Consider the following 22,251-nt stretch of genomic DNA (forward strand, 5'->3'; position numbering starts at 1 on the left):
TAATTTAATTCTATATCATAAGTATGAATGGCAGAACAGAGTACCTTGAGACTGGACAGCAATTCATACATTTGTTACATACCCTTTTGGGATTCTGGATTTCCCACTGCTGTTTCAAGTATTCTGGTTCTGTATATAGATTGGAGAGAAATAGGTTTAACCACTTGGTGTCACAGCCCCATTTTGAATTGGGTCCCCAGTGGCCACTATTTACACTTTTAAAAAGCAGATTGGTTCATGGATATCCTGAGGTCATGGCCAGTTTGACTCTCATATTTTTCATGGGAAGCATCTACAAAGGCAATAATTACTGGCTGCTTCTTTCATGCATGATTTAACTGATTCTATTGAAATATGTTGTGTTTATAATTCTGGAATTTCTCCTAGCATTTAAAATACCTTGGCAGGAGAAGGAGTGTTTACCAGCCTGTTTTCCATTGATCAATTTTCCTTTGATTAGAGTTGACACAGAGGTTACTTAGAGAGCAATCCTAAGCAGGCCTGCTCAGAAGTAAGTTCCATTTTACTCAATGGTGCTTACTCCCAGTAAAGAAGAAGAAGAAGAAGAAGAGATTGGATTTATACCCCGCTCTTCACTACCCAAAGGTGTCTCAGAGCGGCTTACAAACTCCCTTCCCCTCCCCACAACAGAGACACCCTGTGAAGTAGGTGGGGCTGAGAGAGCTCTTGACAGAAACTGCTGTTTTTTTCAAGAATGGGTCTTATCAGAACTATGGCTTGCCCAATGTCACCCAGCCAGGTGCAAGTGGAGGAGTGGGGAATCAAACCCGGTTTTCCCGGATTAGAGTCCGCGCACTTAACCACTATCACAAAGTGTTCTTAGGTCTGAAGGCTTAGCTACTTTGTGTCTTCACATATAGCAATGAGCAGACTTCAATGAATGAAAATGTGAAGCCTTAATGACTAACAAATATATTGCTGCATAAATTTCAGTGCAATCCTTAACAGGGTTACACTTTTCTCAGCCCACTGATGTCTATGGCCTTAAAGGGTATACCTTTAAACAGTCAGTTTACAACTGCACTGTTGGTGAGTCAGAGCTCTCTTCATCAAATGCATAAAGGAATAAACAACAATTATGTATGCTGTGCAGTGTGAGCCTAAACATGTTAACTCAGAAGGAAGTCCTGTTCTATTCAGTGGGACTTGTTTCCTAGAAAGTATACTTAGGGTTGTAGGCATAGTTTCAAGTAAACAGTTATTTGTTTATATCCGTCTTTTCTCCCCAGTCAGTTTACAACATTCTGCCTGTCTTTATTTTGTTCTCACTACAACCCTGTGAGGTAGATTAGGCTGAGAAAGCATGACTGGCTCCAGGTTACCCAGCAAGCTTCCATGGCAGAGTGCAGATTTGTACTTGTCTGTCCCAGATACTAGTCTGACACTCTAACCACTATACCATGTCAGTGCATAAAATCAGGCAGTAACTGGACTGCCTTCATACCAAATGCCAAGAAACACCTCTGAGATACTACATAATGTGTGAGTGTTGATTATGTAGGTAGCATAGAAAAGATACTGAGTGTGTCTTCTTTCTATTATAAGTTATACATTAGTGTGTTACAAGTCAATTTAAGAAAAATCTAGATTTATATTCCATTGTTATTGTAATTTCTATATGAATAATTGTATGGATTGAGTTAGGTAGTACATGGGAACAAGAGTCTACCTGTGCCATATTAGATGAGTATAAGCAGGGACCCCATAAGGATTTGTCGGGGGCATCTCATTTCCCCCTTCCACATTAATAATATCTTTCCCTTCCTTGAAAGCTCCTATAGCCTCTCCCCTTTTTCTGCTTCCTTCTCTCCTTCTCACCCACTAGACAACCTCCTTTATCTGCCCCCTCATCTTCAGCTTTTCCTCCTTCCCTCAACCTGGCAACAACTACCTGGCAACAACTACCTGGCAACAACTACCTGGACAATGCCCAGTTGCACAGTGGAGAACTGCAAGGACTTGCAGGGGACACCTTGTTTCCCCCTTGTACCTCCTCCACACTTTTCCTCTCCTCCTGGCAACGCCAAAATCCTCACCTTTCGATGCTTCCTTTTCTCCCACTCACCACCAACCACCCTACCTTTTATCTGCCCTTCATCTTCAGCTATATTTATTATTTCATTTTAGGGTTGCCAAGTGTATCTTTGCCGGGAGCGGGGGGCTCCCAGCCGCCGTCTTGTGCGTGCGCGCACGTCACCCGGAAGTGACGGGAGGACTCCAGGCACTCTGTGGGTGGGGCCACAGCCATACAAAGGAAAACCATAGAGTTTTCCCTTGTATGGCCGTAACCCCGCCCCCAGCATGCTCGGCGTGCCCACATTACTTCCTGGTGACGCGCATGCGGGGGTGGGGTTCCCCCAGGGCCCGATTCCGTGGCGGCGGAAATCGGGCCTCCAAAGCGGGGGTTTACCCGCCCCACTTGGCAGCCCTATTTCATTTATACCTAGCCTTTCTCCACAGTGGGGACCCAAAGCAGCTTACACCATTTTTCTCTTCTCCATTTTATCCTTGCAATAACCGTGTAAAGTAAGGTAGGCTGAGAATGTGGAACTGGCCCAAAAATCACCTGGTGAGTTTCCACAGCAGAGTGGTGATTCAAACCTGGGTCTCCCAGACCTTAGTCTGAAACTGTTCTTTGGGGAGCTGCTCTTGAACTGTAGCAAGTAGCCAGTCATGGATGAGTCATGCAATTCATATGTTATCAAGTAGCCCAGTGGTTGCTGCTGGGCCTGGCCTTGATAAGTCCTTCCTCAGAGGGCCAAACAACCCTGAAAGGGCCCTGACCCATCCCCCTACCATTTACTGACAGAAACTAAGACTTGAAGCTGGCAATACTGTGCTGGTTGCCTAGCAGCCGCCACTGTGGGCATTTCTTTCTTAAAGCCATAGGTGCTCCTTTTATCATTGAGGGTTTTAACCCCCTCAATAGCATTTTTTTCAGATTTCAGATTTTTCTGCAAGGCTATGGCTTTTCTCAGGTTTGTAGAAAGACCTGTCTTGTCTGTCCATGGTCCCACTTTCCAGCAGTGTTCCCTCTAAGCCGAGTTAGTGTGAGCTAGCTCACAGTTTTTTAGCCTCCGGCTCAGACATTTTGGTCTTAGCTCAGGAAGGGTGGCTCCAGAACAAACTAGTTTATGCAGCAGCCCAATCGCTCGCTCACAGCTTTAATGCCAGGAGCTCACAAAGCAGAATTTTTGCTCACAAGACTCCACGGCTTAGAGGGAACTTTGCTTTCCAGATTTAAATACCCACCGATGGGGCCATATTGAGAATTAGATATATTGATTGATGATTCTTGCATGCCATGGTACGTTTTATCTTCTATATGTTGGAGATGAAATCCTATCAGGAGAGAATGTATTGAATCAGCATCCTTATATCTATGCCAGGTACTTTTTTGTATAAGATGTGGTTTGGGGAAGACAGCAGGGTGATGATTGAAATGTCAAACCAACTTCTCTCTGTCCATAAATAAATAACCACTAGAAATTCTAGCTACTAATGGAACCTTCACTCAGAGTATCAGGATGCATTGGTAGGATGCAACTTAAAATACACCCAGATTACGTAAAAAGATGATTCCTTTAAGAATATTTTGAAATGTAGGTTGATCCATGGAAAAACAAAAAACAAAAGCAACAGTAGTGTACTTTCTTTTTAATAGGACCAAGACAAATATCACAATGAGCACAAAACTTACACATTCCAGGCTAGATTCTAAACACCAAAAACAAAAAGAGGTGGGTGAGACAGGAAAAAGATAGTCCGGGGTATATTGGAAGAGTCCCCGAGTATACACTTTGAACTTTCTTAAGATGAAAATGTGGAGGTGCAGTTGACTTAATTCAGTTACATTGAACCAGGAGCAAATCAAGTTCTAAGAAGCCTCAGAGTCTCCTGAGATTAAAAAGCAAACATTGAATCTTTTCCTTATGCAGGGAAAAAATAGCAGTTCAGTAGAAACTAACAGGTTTTTGTAAAGCTGAGAGCCTTATAGTCATGAGGCTGAAGAACAATTTGAGATGATGCAGTAGATAGCAAATCAATAAAAGCCATGTTGGGTTGTGTCATCATCTAGTAGATGAAGGCATGTAACCCCCACAACTGGAGTCCCATTAGGAGATAGTCCAATTGTAGAATCTCTTTCTCAATGTGGCATTTCCCCAAGCAGTTAAAATTATAGGTTGCTGTGTTGATCCATGGTGTAATGTTGAGATTCTTATTATAAGGAATAATTGCTTTCATTGTAGGCTACTTGCGCATCTGTCTGCTGTTACCTACAAAAAGAATTTGGTATATTTTGTTTTGCGTACGTAAGCATGAGTAAGACGTATTGTCAAGTGTTTATCCAGATGATCAATTCAAAGTGTGGCCAAATCTCATTTTAGCCTTTGGGGGCTAGTGTAAGGGACTATTTGGGGAGCTCCTTTCTTGGGCTCTGAAGAACATGTGATTATTCCAAGCATCACTTGTATCTCTGGGCAGTTCACGGGTTCGAAACAATGGCATATAAACAGTGAACATAAACACCTGCCTTTTGTGCTAAAAAAAAAAGGAACAAAAAGTTGACTGACCTGTATTGACAAGAGATTTGATCCAAAGTTCTGTTGGCCTAACAGCACGTTGTTGGCAGAGGAGGAGAAGCCGACTGCCATCAATTTTTGGCTTTCACTAAAGACCCCCAGTAGCCTCCTCCATACTGTTCCAGAATGTCTCTTAATCCCATGAGGAGAATTTCAAAGGGCTCGGTAGGTGTGGGGAGGTGGGGGAAATCCTGCCTAGCCAGCTTTGTTCCATTGCCAGTAGTGTGGATCTAGTCCAGTGTTGCCATAGTTATTGTATAGTCTAAAAAAAAAGTAATGCATGTGCTTAAAATGAACTGCTGTGAATCTTTTCCATCTTTTACAAATGATGATCTTTCCATCCTCTGCGAATGATGATTGTAATGGAGTCCCAGAAATACATGCCACCCTTTTCAGCCAAATCCATTATGTTACAGCCAAGATATGAAACAGTTATTTCTGGAAAAAGCTGAGAATGCCCCTCCGCCTCTTCCTCATTCAACACATGAACCTGTCGCAGATGGAGCCATCATTTCTAATGTTATTCTTTCCAATTCCTTTGAGTGACTATGATATACAACTCACTGTGCCACTCCTCATTTACTGTAACCTGTTATTGGTACATCAGAAGTACAAGATAAAAATAAAGACTGCATCTTCCAACCCATGCAAAGAGTTAGACTGTAATAATGCTGGTAATATAAATGTCTCTTGGGAAATCTGCTTTCCTGTTGTTTTACTGCTATGTCCATGGTTGTTCACGGTGACAACTCCTGGTTGCTGTACTGTGTTTCACTGAATGAATGGAACAAATGAATCATATCAGTGTCAGGATTCAGGATGATCATTGAAAAATAGTTCAGTGAATCTTATGAGAACTGAAATGATTTTTCCTTTCACAGACTGCTAGCATTTTGATTGTGGATGAATCCAAGGTATCGGGAATCTACACCTGCATTGCTTCCAATAAATTAGGAACTGATGAAAGAAGCATTCGTTATTTTATAACAGGTAAAGTACAATTAATCCTGTATCAGATCTTAAAAACATTGGATAGATTGGATTCCCCATCCCCCATTCCTCTTTGAGCAATAGCTGTAGTGGATGCAAATCTGGCTTTTTAGACAGCTAACAAATTAATTTACAGAGTATACCAGAAATATGATAGCCCAAGTGCTTATCACTGGTTACTGCTATCACACGTGAGATATCCTTGTGTCCCCTTGGTTGGCTGAAGCACTGCAATGTAACAGAATGTTTACAAACGTTCCATCTGGGCCAATTGTGCTGTCTCATGTACATAGCGAGGTGCCAGCAGAGCATAATGGTTAAGTGTCAGACTAGGAATTGAGACAACCTTGGGCCTCTCATATTCTCTCAGCTTAACCAACCTCACAAGGTTGCTCTTGTGAGGATAAAGTACAGGAGGGAGCATATGATAAAAGGAGCAAAGTGAGATGAACAAAAAATAAGGTTCAGGCAACAGAAGTGAGCCCTTAAATTCACACTACACACAAAAACTTTTGTTGAGGTTTACTAAGTGCTTTTTATCCAAGAAGCTAAAAGCATGCTGGACTTTTCTCATACAGATGTCGTTATAAGCTGAACTCAGTTTTTGTGGTTGTATGAATCCCTTATGAGTTACTACTATGATCAAGTAACCTTTTCTCTTTCCATGCAAATAAGAAACTAAATGTTCCAGTTCTTTGGTCCTTGCTGAAGGGGAAAGGGGGGGGAGAGACCTTTAAACTAATGCCAGTACAAAAACGCTGATGGCTATGAATAAAAGGCCAGGATGCTAAGAAGGATTTCCTTTCAGTGTATTCAAAATAGATACTTCAGAGCTAGACTGATTGCTTGAGGTTTGTTAGTTTTTCATCAGTTTTCAAAATTGTTCTCATTTGATGGCTAGTTTAACCAAAGAATGGCAGTGGTACAGGAACGTCTGTGGGACAAAAAGCAGCTGGTTTTTAAGGTACTGTTTAGGAGTCTGCAAAGGGGCAGAAAATGCCCTGGGATTTGTGTGAAGTCACACATGAATCTGCCTTCTATTGAATCAGCCCATTGGTCCATAAAGCTCAATATTGTCTACTTAGACTGGCAGTGGCTTTCCAGGGGATCAGGCTGAGGTCTTTCACATCACCTACTGCCTGGTCCTTTTAACTGGAGATGCTGTATATTGAACCTGGGACCTCCTGCTTGCAAAGCAGAGGCTCTTCCACTGAGCCAGAGCCTCCCCTTGACACTAACATGGTAAGACAGGTCATCCTTCTCAGAAGATGTACTGAATTGTCTGCAATGTACTGGGGAAGGAGACTTACATTAGAGCAACTTAGACTGCCTGTGGTCTTAATGCCCAAACAGATACGTTAGTAGGGGTGGAAGAGTTAAGTAAATAGGAGCTTTCTGAGGTTGTATCAAGTACAAGTAATTGCTTGGACCAAGCTTGCAGAACTAAAATTGAGCCTGGACAGGTTCTGGTTCTGGTGCAGACCTTTTGGTTGTATCAGGTGGCTACAGTTAAATAGGTCAGTGGCCAAAGGAATGTTGACTATTTTGAGGGAGAGCAGAAGAATTGAGTCTGGACAGGTTTTGGTCCTGGTTCAGATCTTTTGGTGTATCAGGTGGTCTGTGATATCTGTCTCCATTCCATGCGTCTCTGACTTGTTTACTAGATGGTATGTCAGTCATATTAATGGCTATTAAAACAGTAACAGTCTCCAGCTGTCAATCTCACTGAAAAAAATTGTCTGAATCATTCATTACCTGGCAGGAGGTATTTCTCCATTAAACACTGGTAAGAGCCATGTTCACAAGTTACACTGAACACACCTGCAGTCTGTGTAGAGTGTACACTTGATTGTTCTTTGTAAGTGCATTGGGAAATTCTCATGTTACTATCATTGCATGTACAACTGAATATGTATACAAACCCCACATTTATCCAGATACTGGTCCCTGCTTTCATTCTTAAATTGTTTCTTACAAGCAGATGTGTGCACATACAAGCATCATGTCCCCTGAAGAGCTTTGCACTCTGCAGGGAACACCCTACTGGCTCCAGACTGGTGGAACTCTGCCAGCTAACATACGTGCCCTGCACAACCTGATGCAGTTCCGCAGGGCTTGCAAGGCAGAGATGTTTTGCTAGGCTTTTGGTTGAGGACAGCGATGGGTATCATCTTGTCTGGCATTCCACTCACCTCCCCTTTTTGCCTAACCCCTCCCTCTTCTTCCTTTCTTTCCCATCTACGAGGTGGTGACACAGTCTGAAATTAGAATTATTAACACCATCTATAAAGTGTTTTTATTAATTTTAAATTGTTGGAAGTTGTTTTATCATGATATATATATTGTTGTTGTTGTTGTTGTTGTTGTTCATCACTCAGCACCCTGAGTACTCAGGGACTGTGAGCAATTCACAAATCTAAATTATAAACAAAAAAATAAATACACAAGTGTTCACTGTAACATGTGAACAGGGCTATGGAAATAAAGGTGGGGGGGACATACTAAGTATATCTGTAGATCATAGTCTATCCTTTTTGTTTATTTTTAGTATCAAATATTATTTATTATCAACTGTGTCCTTAGACTTTTCCTTGAGAAATGATCGATGGTGACCTGTCATGTTTCTGAGGTTTTTATGATGTTGCACTGTGTTAATGCATCTGTGCTTTAATATTTTTTAACTTATTGTAAGCCGCCGTGAGTCTGCGTTGGCAGAGAGGGCGGGATACAAATCAAATTAAGGCTACAAATTAATCAAATTAAGTCTACAAATCAAATTAAGGCTAGTCACAGTGAGGCTGATAAAATGGAACACAGGCTACGGCAAATAAAATGCAAGTCTGTGGTCAGGCAGGCAAAAAGGGAATATGAGGAGCATATAGCAAAAAACGTAAAAACCAACAATAAAACTTTCTTCAAATACATTGGAAGCAGGAAACCAGCCAGGGAGGCAGTGGGGCCCTTGGATGACCAAGGGGTAAAAGGAGTACTGAAGGATGATAGGGAAATGGCTGAGAAGCTAAATGCATTTTTTGCCTCCGTCTTCACTGTGGAAGATGAGAGGTGCTTGCCCACTCCAGAGCCGCTGAGTTCGGGAGGGGTGTTGAAAGACCTGAGTCAGATTGAGGTGACGAGAGAGGAGGTCCTAAAACTGATAAACAACTTAAAAACTGATAAATCACCAGGCCCAGATGGCATACATCCAAGAGTTCTGAAAGAACTCAATTGTGAACTTGTGGATCTCCTGACAAAAATATGTAATCTCTCCTTAAAATCAGCCTCCATTCCTGAGGACTGGAAGGTAGCTAATGTCACTCCCATCTTTAAAAAGGGTTCCAGAGGAGATCCGGGAAATTACAGGCCTGTCAGTCTGACGTCGATACCGGGTAAATTGGTGGAAACCATTATTAAGGAAAGAATTAGTAGGCACATAGATGAACAAAACCTATTGAGGCAGACTCAACATGGGTTCTGTAAGGGAAGATCTTGTCTCACTAACCTGTTAATGTTCTTTGAGGGGGTGAACAAACATGTGGACAAGGGGGATCCAATAGATATTGTTTACCTTGACTTCCAGAAAGCTTTTGATAAAGTTCCTCATCAAAGGCTCCTAAGCAAGCTCAAAAATCATGGGATAAAAGGACAAGTCCTTTTATGGATCAAAAACTGGCTAATTAATAGAAAACAGAGAGTGAGTATAAATGGGCAGTTCTCCCAGTGGAGGGGTGTAAGCAGTGGGGTACCACAGGGATCAGTACTTGGTCCACTGCTTTTTAACTTGTTCATTAATGATTTGGAGTTGGGAGTAAGCAGTGAAGTGGCTAAATTTGCGGATGATACGAAGTTGTTCAGGGTGGTGAAAACCAGTGAGGATTGTGAGGCACTCCAAAGGGATCTGTCAAAGTTGGGCGAGTGGGCGTCAACATGGCAAATGGGGTTCAATGTGGCCAAGTGCAAGGTGATGCACATTGGAGCCAAAAATCCTAACTATAAATACACGTTGATGGGGTCTGAACTGGCAGAGACAGATCAAGAGAGAGATCTTGGAGTTGTAGTAGATAACTCACTGAAAATGTCGAGACAGTGTGTGACTGCAATAAAGAAGGCCAATGCTATGCTGGGGATTATTAGGAAGGGTATTGTAAACAGATCAGCCAATATCATAATGCCGCTATATAAATCAATGGTGCGACCTCATCTGGAATACTGTGTGCAATTCTGGTCACCACACCTTAAAAAGGATATTATAGCTTTGGAAAAAGTGCAGAAAAGAGCAACTCGAATGATAAAAGGGTTGGAACACTTTCCCTATGAGGAACGGTTAAGGCGCTTAGGGCTCTTTAGCTTGGAGAAACGACGACTGAGGGGTGACATGATTGAGGTTTATAAGATTATGCATGGGAAAGAGCAGGTAGAGAAAGAGGTACTTTTCTCCCTTTCTCACAATACAAGAACCCGTGGGCACTCCATGAAATTGCTGAGCGGTCGGGTTAGAACGGATAAAAGGAAGTACTTCTTCACCCAAAGAGTGATTAACACTTGGAATTCACTGCCACAGGAAGTGGTGGCAGCTACAAGCATGGACGGCTTCAAAAGGGAATTAGATAAGCATATGGAGCAGAGGTCCATCAGTGGCTATTAGCCACAAGGTATAGATAGGGACTCTGGGGCAAGTGATGCTCTGTCATCTTGGTGCTTGGGGGGGTCAACAGTGGGATGGCTTCTAATGTCCTGGCCCCACTGGTGGACCTCCTGATGGCACTGGTATTTCTGGCCACTGTGTGATACAGAGTGTTGGACTGGATGGGCCTTTGGCCTGATCCAACATTGGCATCTCTTATGTTCTTAAATAAATAAATATTCCTTTCACAGTTCAAGTCAGAGCTTTTCCACCCTGCTTTCAACACAGTGGGGTCAGGCCTTTGTTTGAGGATGTCGTTTGTCACCATTGCATGTAGTTTATACTTTTATGCAAACTTTTCTAATAAAAAGTTCTGTAGCACCTTTAAGATTACCAAATTTATTGTGACATAATAGTGGGTTGTATACCACAGCCTTCTTTACCTGTTTTTTTTTTCCTTGAGCCAAGAATACATTCTAAATAAGAACAGTAGTATCACATATGTTTTCAATACATGCCATTAATTTTTAGGCCCGTCATGGTCACTCCAGTATCTCAGATTATCTCTGTAAACCAAACTGATCCATTTTGTATCTTCCACTCCACTCCATCAGTCTGAGCCTTCCCCTATTTCTGGCTGTTTTGTTGGCACACAGCAGGACCATGGGCGTGTTTGCAATTACTGAGGGTGAGACAGGAACAGCACTGCCTTATCTCCTGGCTGACCAGTGTCACTAAAGGCATTTTATTTTGAGATTCCTGATGGTGCTTGGCAAAGATAAACAAAATCTTCCATCAGGAAACCTGGGAGCTATTTCCACGGGAAGTTTCAAATCACTAAAGTAAATAAAAGTCTTTTACATTATTCCAGCCAGTCGTTACCCAGCTTGTCTCAGGCTTTAAAAAATGCTATGAGGTGTTACCAGTTAGTCTCTTCTTGTCTTTTAAATGAAAGGCGTGCTGGCATCTCTCTCGCTTTCTCTTTCACTCACTCTTTCTCTCACACACACATAAAAATACAACATATTTCTTCAGGGTTTTTTCTTCTCATCTTATGTCTAAAAGTATCCAGGACATAAAAACATACTAATGTTGTACCTGGAGAAATCAGACAGCAGAGTTTAGATTAAATTAGTTGTACTCTGAAGTATATAGTACCTGAGCTTGATTTAAGATTTTATTTTTGCTTTTCCTTGACTCTTATTTTGTAGACATCACTTCCCCCCCCTCTACTAGTCTACAGAAAAATCTCTCCGTATTCCAGTGCTAAACTGAGAACTGTGTGCAAGAGGCTGTAGCTCCCCTGTTAGGCCACATGTTGAATAGACTGGAATTTCGCTCAGTGGAATTGCTCCCAGTGCTAACATCGGTGCACTCCAGTAAACAAAGACAGGAAATAATGCGGCACAGCATCCAACTAAGATGCTGACACAGTTCAAGAAAGTTGTGTAAAGGCCACAGAAATTATCCAGAGGCCGTAAAGCGAAACTTAGCCATGTAATACCTATTGGTCAGGCCACAGAAATTATCCAGAGGCCGTAAAGCGAAACTTAGCCATGTAATACCGCAGGAGCTTTGTCTTCTCAGAAGTTTTAAAGTGAGCTTCATCTTCCATTGTGAATGCTGGCACATTCATGAGGCTCCTAACAGCAGTATTCTCTTTAGTCTTGCAGACAGAATAGGATCTACTGTTCTTAAGAAGTTAGCCATATTTTACTAGGAGGTAAAACATCCAAACAGGTGCCAGCAGAAATTGAACAGAAAAAGAACTAGGTCTGCCAAATGCTAGAAGGGATCCTTTAAGTCATATAGAGGAAAAGTCACATAATATATATATACAGAAAGTTAAAATTGTATTCACCAGCACATGGCCAAAGGCCAATATGAATACAGGAAATAGTTATTTGGGACAAAGGTACAGGTGAAATCTGTTAGCATTTTTCTCCTCAAAATTCTCCTCTGTTGAGTATGATGGCCAATATTCTCTGGATTTGTGAATGTTCTCCACATATTCACTGTTTCATGGTTAACACTGTCATTATAAAAAAAATTCCAGGGACACGTATCTGTGTCAAGTGTGTCAACATCTGACAGCTGGCATGCAATAGCATTTGACATGCAATAGCATTTGAAAGAATCTCACACTTGAAAGAATCTCACACTCTTTTTTAAATAATATTTGACAGCTTGCCTGCAGTAGAAGTCAGTGAACTGAAAAGAATTCACTTCACACTATATCTGAAAACTTGCATGCACTAGCAGGAAACATTTGACAGTACCTTATATGCTCAGATGAACAAAGCTGTTGCAGTCGCATATCAGGAGAAGTGGTCCTTTGCCCTGATAGCTCAGGAAAGCCCAATCTCATCAGATCTCGGAAGCTAAACCGGACCGACCCTGGCAAGTAATTGGAAGGGAGACCTCCAAGGAATATCAGGGCTCGGGATGTAGAGGCACGCTATCAAGCCACCTCTCTGAAAAACATCCAAGCCCCCAGTAGGTGTTGCCAGAAGTCACCATGACTTCCAGGCATGCAAACACACACACACACAAAATACCCCCCCAAAAAAGAAAAAGAATAAGGAGAAATGGTCCTTTGATCTGTGGGTCATGAAGGGCTTTGTAAGTTATAACCAGTACACTGATTGGAATTCAAGAATTAATCGGAAACCAAGAAAGTGACTGCAGAACAGGACAGAGTTGTAGTCAGGGGATATTACATTGCTAGATATTCATCTTTACTCCACTTAGCTCCCAATGGTAGTCACATTGTGAGATTCTGTACCAGATGAAGTTTCCACGTTTTCTTCAAGGGACAGGCCCATGTAAAGTACATTTCAATGATCTAATCTCGAGTTTACCATGGTATGGATCCACATGGCCAAACTGGCCAGGTCAAGGTAGGGGGCCATCAACTAGTCTAAGTAAAAATGGAAGGAAGCATTTTTTCACAGCTGAATGTTGTGTCCGATATAAGCCCTAGTCACTTAACTGAATCAGCAAGGGTCAGGTGACTCCCATCAAATGTGGAAAGCACATTACCTCTAAGGTCTCAGCCTTCCCAACCAGCATTGAGTTTTTCTTGTCAGGATTTAATTTAAACTTGTTCACCCTCAGCAGTTTGACCACAATGGCCAAGAACTGGCTCAGGAAAACTCCAGCACTGTTGGGCATCCTGGAAAAAGAAATAGAAACCTTTATGTCATCCAATATATTGATGACATAAAGAGGAGTCTTGTGTCACTTCTAGCACCATTGTAATTAGTTTTTAAGATACTATGGGACTCCTGTTTAATTTTCTTCAATAACTAACAGGTAACTTTCTAGAATAATTCCAGTGGAATGATATCTTGCATTCTACCACTCTGCTTAACCAAGTTTGAAGCCTTCCACCAGCCCAAGGAGACTTCCTCTGATGACAGAAGCCCTTCCTCCATTGGAGGAAGATTCCTTGGGCCACAGGAAGACTTCAGGCTTCCTCTGAGTGGAGCGATTAGGATACAAGCCCCTGTATTTCCTCTTTGCATGGCATCAGACATTTAGCAACTTTTTACACATGATACCAAGAAATAACAAAAAGCAATTGCCATTAAGAATGTATTTTATACTGAGTTGAATCACTTGAAAATATTATTCACGCTTAAAAGAAAGCAGCCAGTAGCCATTTTTAAATCAAACATACTAATAACATTGCTGGGTTTAAATGCAAATTATAGATGGAGGAAATCCAACAAATAATTTAAGCCTTGTGGGTTTTTTTAAAAGGCAAATGTGGTGTAGCCTGCAGGTATTAGGTATCACTGGTGGCTTGAACCAGTATCCACTTTTTGATATGACTTCATTTTTAATCTGGTCAGATGGGGGGGGGGGAATCACCTTATTGGTGTGTTTTTTAAACATTTACTTCTGGCAGTGTAAATTTCCCCTGAGTATAGTTCTGCCCTTTTTTTCTAATGTAAAAGAAGCCCATATACTTTCTATTTGTGCAGCACCAGGCATTTAGCAACAATTTCTACCTGATAAAAAGTAATTAACAAGTAATTATCACCCATCAATCTTCCTAGACAATCAGAATTAATTAGAAAATTAGAATTAAACAAACACAAAGTGATGTTATGAACATGTGAGCAATATAAATTTGCCCTGACTATAACTCTGCTCTGTTCCTTTTGATATAAAAGAAGTGGAAATGAATAAAACATTGACAACTCAAAGCAGCCACTGCATAATGTCATAATTAAGAATGAACAGTTTCTTCATTATTTATTTAAATTTCAAAGGATTATTCCTGTAAAGATAATTTCATTATGTATGGGAGGGAAATGGCTAATCACAGAAATAGCTTATATCCTAGTGGCCATTCAGTATCAATTTGCTATTGACTATTCATTAAATATTTCTCAAACTATATATTTTAAAAAACAAAACAAACAGAAATTGCACCAAGGGTTAGTTGTATTCTGTGGGATAATAATTCTGGTTTTTAAAAGCTGGACTAGCAAACTGTCTTTCCAGTGTGAATTCTGAGTTAAATTATCATTCCATAAGGTTTTCAGCATGTATATATTTGTTCTGATTTAATGGTCCTTGGGCAGATTTATATGCCAGAAGCATTCCATGGCTACTACAAATGATTGTGTTCTAAAAGGCTGGGAAACAATTATAGCAAAATATGCCAAGAAAGAGGGAAGGGTGAGTGTGTGAGCTCACAGATTTCCAAGGCTTGTTCCTGCCTTGGATGTCAAGTCTTGGAAGTTTTTGAGCTCACACGCTTACCCATCCTGCTTCCTTGACTCATGGCTCAGAAATGAAACGGTTTGTGACAAATCATTTATCTCTACTTGGAGATATAGAAGGCTATCATTTCTAACCCATGCATAAGTGAAGGAGGGAGCCATTCCCACAACAATACATTGAAGGGGAACTCACCAAGAATGTATATTTCCTGAAAAGAGAAAAGAAAAAACCCTCTAGGGACAAACTATTGTCATGCCATTAGTCATGTAAAACTGTCCCCAAAGTATTACTCTGTACTCATAGGAGGGCTGTCCACATGGAGATGTGATTGGCAGCAGTCAACTCCTTTAAATGGATTATTGTAGGGGAGTATGGCAAGGATGAGGTAGTACCTCCAGAAAGTATATGGTTTTTTTTTTAAAAAAAATTATTTTCAATTTTCCATCTTATACAAACATTTACCTCCCCTTAAGTAACTGTTGGGGGGTTTAACATTACAGTTTTTGTTCATACCATTTTATGGTTTTATGCCATTTCTGATTAAATTTGTCTTCTGATTTACCCGCCAAAAACATATTTAATTTATCCATTTAACATTACAGTTTTTGTTCATACCATTTTATGGTTTTATGCCATTTCTGATTAAATTTGTCTTCTGATTTACCCGCCAAAAACATATTTAATTTATCCATTTAACATTACAGTTTTTGTTCATACCATTTTATGGTTTTATGCCATTTCTGATTAAATTTGTCTTCTGATTTACCCGCCAAAAACATATTTAATTTATCCATTTCTATCACCTCAAAGAGTTTGCTTATCAGCTCTTCCCTATTGTCAGATTTCCAATTCTTTGCAATACATATTCTCGACATTGTGATTAAATATACAATAATACATGTTTCATTGTATTTAATACCATCCGGTGTAATATTTAATAAAAAAAATTCTGGTTTCAGTGGTATGTCTATTTCTGTAATATCTTTTATCAACTGTTTAGTAATTTTCCAGAATTTTTGTATTTTTTCGCATTTCCACCATATGTGGAAATACGTTCCTATATTATTTTTACACCTCCAGCAATTCCCTGAAACATTTGCATAACACTTTTGTAATTTTTCTGGCGTCCAATGCCATCTATATATCATTTTGATTATATTTTCCTTATAAGTTGTTGCTCTTAATAATTTAATTGAATAGAAAGTATATGTTTTTGATATTTCCTCTGAGTAATCACTATCTTTTGATTTTTTTTACAGATGTGCTGAGTGGATTCCATATTAATTTAGAGAAGATGCCTATTGAAGGAGAAAATCTGGTGCTATCCTGTTTAGCCAACAAATTCCTGTACAAAGACATTGCCTGGATTTTACCAAGAACAGTTAACAACCAAACAAGAGTAAAAAAGGCAGCCACTAAGGAATATTCCATTGACCTCACCCTCACCATCAAGAACATTTCGCTTGAACATTCAGGCTCCTATGCCTGCCGAGCAAGGAATATATACACTGGCGAAGAAGTGCTTCAAAAGAAAGACGTTACAGTCAGAGGTGAGCACTGTAACAAAAGGGCTGTTTTCTCACGGATCCACAGATTTAATGGCGCAAGGAATGATTGTACAACACAACACAATATAAAACACTAAAGGACTCACTAAAAAGTCAAAGTTCTCTCCTATAATCTCAATTGATTACTTACTACTGTGGTCCTCCAGAAAGTGGGAGGTTTGAACAAAGGAGAAATAGCAATACAAAAAGCAATCCCAATCAATCAAACAGTCAAACAGCAAACCCCCAATCTGGGCTTCCAATTTGGCTCAGAGAGTGTGAGAGAGATTCCACTTTGACAAAACTGTGGAAGTTCGGAATTGGAAGACTTCCTACCCGCTGCACGGCATTTTCTGTGTTATGTTGTATTGTTCTTTGCTGTCTCCCACCAAGTGCTAATGAAAAACTTTGGACCCAGCTTCTCTTCGGCTTTAATATTCAACTTCCTCCCAAGTGTCAGAGCTGCATAAACTGAAAACTTTGTTGTTGTTGTTGTTAGAAAACTGTCTGGTTTTGGTCAACATTGGACATTTAATAAATTAACTTGAAAGTACAGAATGAGGATGGCACAGTTGGAGAGAATGACTGGACTACAGTGGGGTTTTTTAAAACATTAATAAGATTTTTGTGGATTTATAAATATTGCCTGCTGAGCAAGTTGTTGTGCTTATTTATTTGAAATTGTTTTTCTACGTTAAATATATTAATCTTTTTTTAAAGCAACTTTTCTCAGGGAAGGCTCTGAGGATGCAGAATAAGAAATAAAAATGTTGAAATAAGGCACACCCCTCTTGTATTGTTTGCATGGAATAACCCTGTTCCTTTGAATACATACGTTGAGGGAACATTTCAAGTTGCCCCCTTGTTAGTTTCCTTTCAAATAAATAAGAGTGCAACTGTTAAAGGTCTGTTGACATCAATGGGAAAAACTCTTCCCTGGCATTAGAGGGAATAAATGTAAGTTACTTTCTAGAAGAGAGCTGTCATATTTGCCTCTATTGAGGAGGTTACAGCCTTCAGAGAAAAATGTTTAATGTATTTGTCCAGATCTAAATTTAAAATGGAAGATATTAGGAAATATATGCACGCATCTATTTCTCATTCAGATGCAAACCATAATAGGATTTAACATGGGGATTTACAAATGACTAAACTACTGATAGAGAATTAAAGCAATCTAACCTTTTAAGCATTCATTTTTATTCTCTTGTGTGATTTCATTTCAAGGTGTGTCTATGTATTATAAAAATCTGTATAAGGAAGAAGTTACTATTTTTAATAGATCTGATAACTTTATTTTTTTACAATGCATATCTTTATTATATTTGGGGGGGGTTCATTTATGATTAATTATTATATAGAAATTTTAGCCAAGCATTTGTAGGTCACAATAGTAACAGCAAAAGTGGGAACAAAAGTGGCTTTGCTATTAAAAACAGAGGGTGACAACATGACAATTTCTTGTGCCTGAGAACTCACCCACCCATTTCCTCCTTCAAGGTAGCAAGACTGTGTCCCCCAGCCAAGCTTGTCGTTCACGTGGGAATTGCTTTTGTCAAGTGTGAAAGGGTAAACAATAGCATTTCCACATAATGCCAGTTTTCGTGAAGCCTAAAATGCTTTTAAAACAATTAGCTACCTGGAAGTTGTCAGGGTAAAGAAAAGAATAATGGTTTCTATCTTGAAGTTTCACCTATAGCCTTCTTGTATACAGCAGATCTTTTTTCAATATTACCATGAGGGTTTCCAGCAACAATTTATGTTCTTGTAAAGCAACTTTCTGTGAGTGTTTTTTTAATATTGTTACATAGCCAATCCAATTATTGGTAACTACATTCCAGTGACAGCACTGTGTATTCTTGGGAAAAACAGGAAAAGAGGGCCCCATTGCTGTAGAGGTTATGTGTAAGAACATGTTTTATAGCACATTATGGGCATTATGAATTTGTAATGGCTGGTAGAAATAAGACTTCAGGACTTAGCAAAAGAGAAAAAAATGAAGAAACAAATAGCTGGATTCAATCCTCCCATTACTGATTCTGTGCCAGCTCCACAGGGTGAACTGGAATAATAGGCATATGAGTCATATCTACAAATAGATGCATGGTTTAGAATGCAGCACTTACTTATGAATTATATAATGATTTATAGCAAGTTGTCCTATGGGGAAAAAGGCAACCCAATCATTCCTTAACTGAAATTGCTCAAAACCTCAATAGCCATGACCGTTATATATTATTGTCCCAGCATTGCTGGGAGGTATAAAAATATCTCAGTAACATGCAACAGGGCTTTAAAAATGTCTTTTGCATTGTGACCAATGCACAAGACCACTACCAGTATCGATTTTGTTTACTGTGCTGGAAAGGGCTGAATCTAGTGATGTTCCCCAAGACCTATAGTTTCCATATATGATGTGGAAAATAAAAATTGTAAATTAAATTTGTATTTCTTTTTGAAAACAAGTGTTAAAATTCAGATGTGCTTTTTAATGACACGGAATCGGTAATTGAACTGTTAATGTAAGTTATCTCCTTAAAGCTATACAATTGTTAAACAAAAAGGCTACGTAAAACAAGGGGGCTAGAAATGTTTAGCATTTTCCATATTGCTAATATTTGAGTGGGGAGGGAAGTGGGTTTTCTGTCTCAAGGTTTTCTTCTGTCTTGCTACTGAAAGCTTAGGATCAACAATATCTCTGTGGCCCTGCAATTGCTACTCCACTGTGACTTCCTTTATATTTCCGTGGATAGAGCATACAGGACACCATGAACTTCACTTGTACGTGGGAGTTACATAGGGAAAGTTTGTTGTTGACTGTATGCAGCATTCGCTAAGTGGTTGCAACTCAAATCTAACATAGTGTTTGCTGAATTCAAGCAAAAACACATTGAGCCAATCTGAAGTACATGTGAAAAAATCACTGCCTAGTAAACACAGGAGCAGAAATAAGGGAATCATGATTTCTTGCTTTAATCAAGCATTTGAAAATCAGCCCATAATGGCAACCATCGTATTCAAAGTATGTGAAAAGTGACGCAAGAAAGTGTTTCTTAATATGGAAAAAATGTGTATGGCTGTAAACAAATTAAAATTAATCAGAAATAACTTACGGATTGTGTGCCCTCTTTTTTTCATTTTTTCACTGTTTATCTCAAGTGACTTGAATATGCTGTTCTATACAGTAATTTGTGGAACACAAGAGTTATACTTGGGGTCTTAGGTTTCACATTTGGCAGAAGTATTTTCCTGGCTTCATAAACAACAAAAAGTTTACCTGCATCTTAATTTATCATGGCATAAACTTTTGTGGACTAGAAAGAAGCCACTTCAGTGGATGCAAGAAATGATCAAGATCCACAAACACATACACGTGCGCACACACAAGCGTAGAAGGAAAAACTGAACAGTGGGGGCCAAATGGTGATGATATGCAAGAAGTATAGTCTGTGACACTTCTGTGTAACACTTAGATGCACATGAGATAAGCAAAGCTAACCATTCACACAACCTTCCTAGCTTTGCTAAATTAATTTAATACCTACCTACAATGGAGAAGGAAACTGTAGCACCTATTGAGATCTAAAGGAATAGAATCAAACTTGAAGATCTAATTCAGCATTTTCAAGATTCAGACTTCTTTCAATGCTCCTTTGTTGAAGAATGGTGACTTCCAGGTGAGCAGCAGACTGTTCTGTGAGACTGAAATGATGTCCCACTAGTTTCTGGATATTACCTTTTTGTGTCCATTTCTTCCTTCGTGTAGAGACTGAAGTGCTTGCCTGTGTAGGTAACAGGAAGGCATTGTGGGCAGATTATGGTATATATTGCGATGAGTGATGAGCAGATGAATGAGCCTCTGAAATTTGCAAATCAAAAGATGAATGAGCTACTGATGGCTAATGTTATTGAGTTCTATATTTGCATTGTCTGAGTAGCTATGGGGAAGGACAGAATTAGCACCTAGGTCAGTTGCAGGGTGCTTGTGTCTCTGGTAGGTAACCCACTTTTCATCGTTATTCTTCTGTACAGTCCCACATTGGGACTGCACATTCTCAGGCCAGCCATGGAGAAGAATTTTCTAGATAAAAGGAACTGAAAGGGTGCCCATCTCCCTTGGCACATGAAGCAATGTTTTTCCTCTGAAACTATTGCATGCCATGAGGGAGAGGCACCATTTCTCCTCAGTTCTCCTGAGGCACCAGATAATACGGGGGAGGGCGGGATATAAATCTAATAGAATATAAAAAAATACCAAAAGGATTCACAACAGAGCAGAAGGGAGGGAATGTGTGCTTTAACGGTGATTATCTGGAGTTATTTTTAAAGAAATATTCAGGTTTGTTGTTTTGTATTTAAGGTTGTATATAAAATGATACTTTCTTGGGTCCTCAGCAAATGAGCTCTTTCAAATAACTGATTTGCCATAAGTGTAACAGAAATGTTCATCATATAATACAGTCTGGCCTCCTATTAATAAAGCAAATAGACATTGCAACAACAAATCCAACACTGCACTCATACCTGTCACATTAGAACAAACTATGGCAGGGGGGGGGGGGCTTGCTGGCTTTTTTTTTGCCAGTAAAAGTTACTTATTATGGTGGTGAACATTCATTCTGAATCCAATCTAGAATAAACATTCGAAGAATGAGAGAATTGTATCTGAACTGGGAATTCACTGTAATCTACAATGCTTTAATTCCTGGGAAAGTTTTCAAGAATCTACTGCCTTATATGTGATCAGTTGTCTTCCCACAATTCAGTAATGGTTGTGTCACAAACAGCACAAATAATAATGAACATATAAAGATCTTTGCTATATGAATATCCAAACGTTTCTAAAGAAGAGAGAAATTCATTTACGATGGGATAGTAAGATAAAGAGAGTCTTTGTATCAGATGTGCCTTTTTATCTTGAACAGAGGCATCCTGTGTCTGTATGGATACTGATTTAAAACATCTCATAAGGTGGTTATAACTGGGGTGAATACTAGTTGTCTTGAAAATCTAGTTAAGTGATGAGCCAAGCCTGACTATGCAGAGACACCATGGATAACAACTTGATTCTACCTTTGGTTTGTGTTCTACAGAATGAAACCACATGACTTCTGTATCAGAAATCATACTGAATAACTCCTTATTAAAACATGTGTAGTATAAGTGTGTGGCTTTTGGTATAAAAACAAAAACTAATGCAGTCCCAAAAGACAATAAACAATCCATTAAACAATCCAATCCATTAAAAGCTTCAGATTGTATTCATCCACCTGCCATATGGTTTTTGTGGTTGTTGACGAATTTACTGGTCTACTGAACCAAAAGCTAAAATCCTCAAAGGCCATCTTCTGCTCCTTAGTTTTATTTATTAGACAATGTATGTGCTCTAAAAATAAATAATAATTTACTCAGCAGACAGACAATACTCATGTTTGTAGGAAATAGACATTTAATAACAGTAATGAGGATATGAGGATTCTTGGGAACAGCTTATGAAGGCATACTGTGGGATGGGGAATTGGTGATAATTGTCCCACCCCCAAGAATACAAGGACCTCTCTGCTTTAGACAAAACCATTGGATCTGATCCATGGCATCTGATTTTGAAGGAAAGCACTAGCCACCTCTCACTAGCTTTGACTGTTTCTCTGCTGTGGTCTCTGTTGTTAATAACAATCATTGGCTGTAGGCAATACTATTTAAAGAAGGAAGATCTATCTAGTTTGTGGTGCATGGATATTCTCTTGCATAT

At 39.6% G+C, this 22,251-nt stretch overlaps 1 protein-coding gene across 1 annotated transcript in view; it reads left to right on the forward strand.

Moving 5' to 3' along the window:
* Nucleotides 1-22,251, forward strand: part of FLT1 (fms related tyrosine kinase 1) — a 177,909-nt gene that overhangs the window by 80,092 nt on the left and 75,566 nt on the right. The window contains exons 12-13 of the mRNA XM_015405408.1: nucleotides 5,486-5,594; nucleotides 16,212-16,502. Coding sequence (XP_015260894.1) covers nucleotides 5,486-5,594; nucleotides 16,212-16,502 — 400 coding nt within the window. The remainder of the gene's footprint in view (nucleotides 1-5,485; nucleotides 5,595-16,211; nucleotides 16,503-22,251) is intronic.

The sequence above is a fragment of the Gekko japonicus genome, unplaced genomic scaffold, assembly GCF_001447785.1.
Source record: "Gekko japonicus isolate JY-2015 unplaced genomic scaffold, Gekko_japonicus_V1.1 scaffold1477, whole genome shotgun sequence".
Taxonomy (NCBI): Eukaryota; Metazoa; Chordata; class Lepidosauria; order Squamata; family Gekkonidae; genus Gekko; species Gekko japonicus.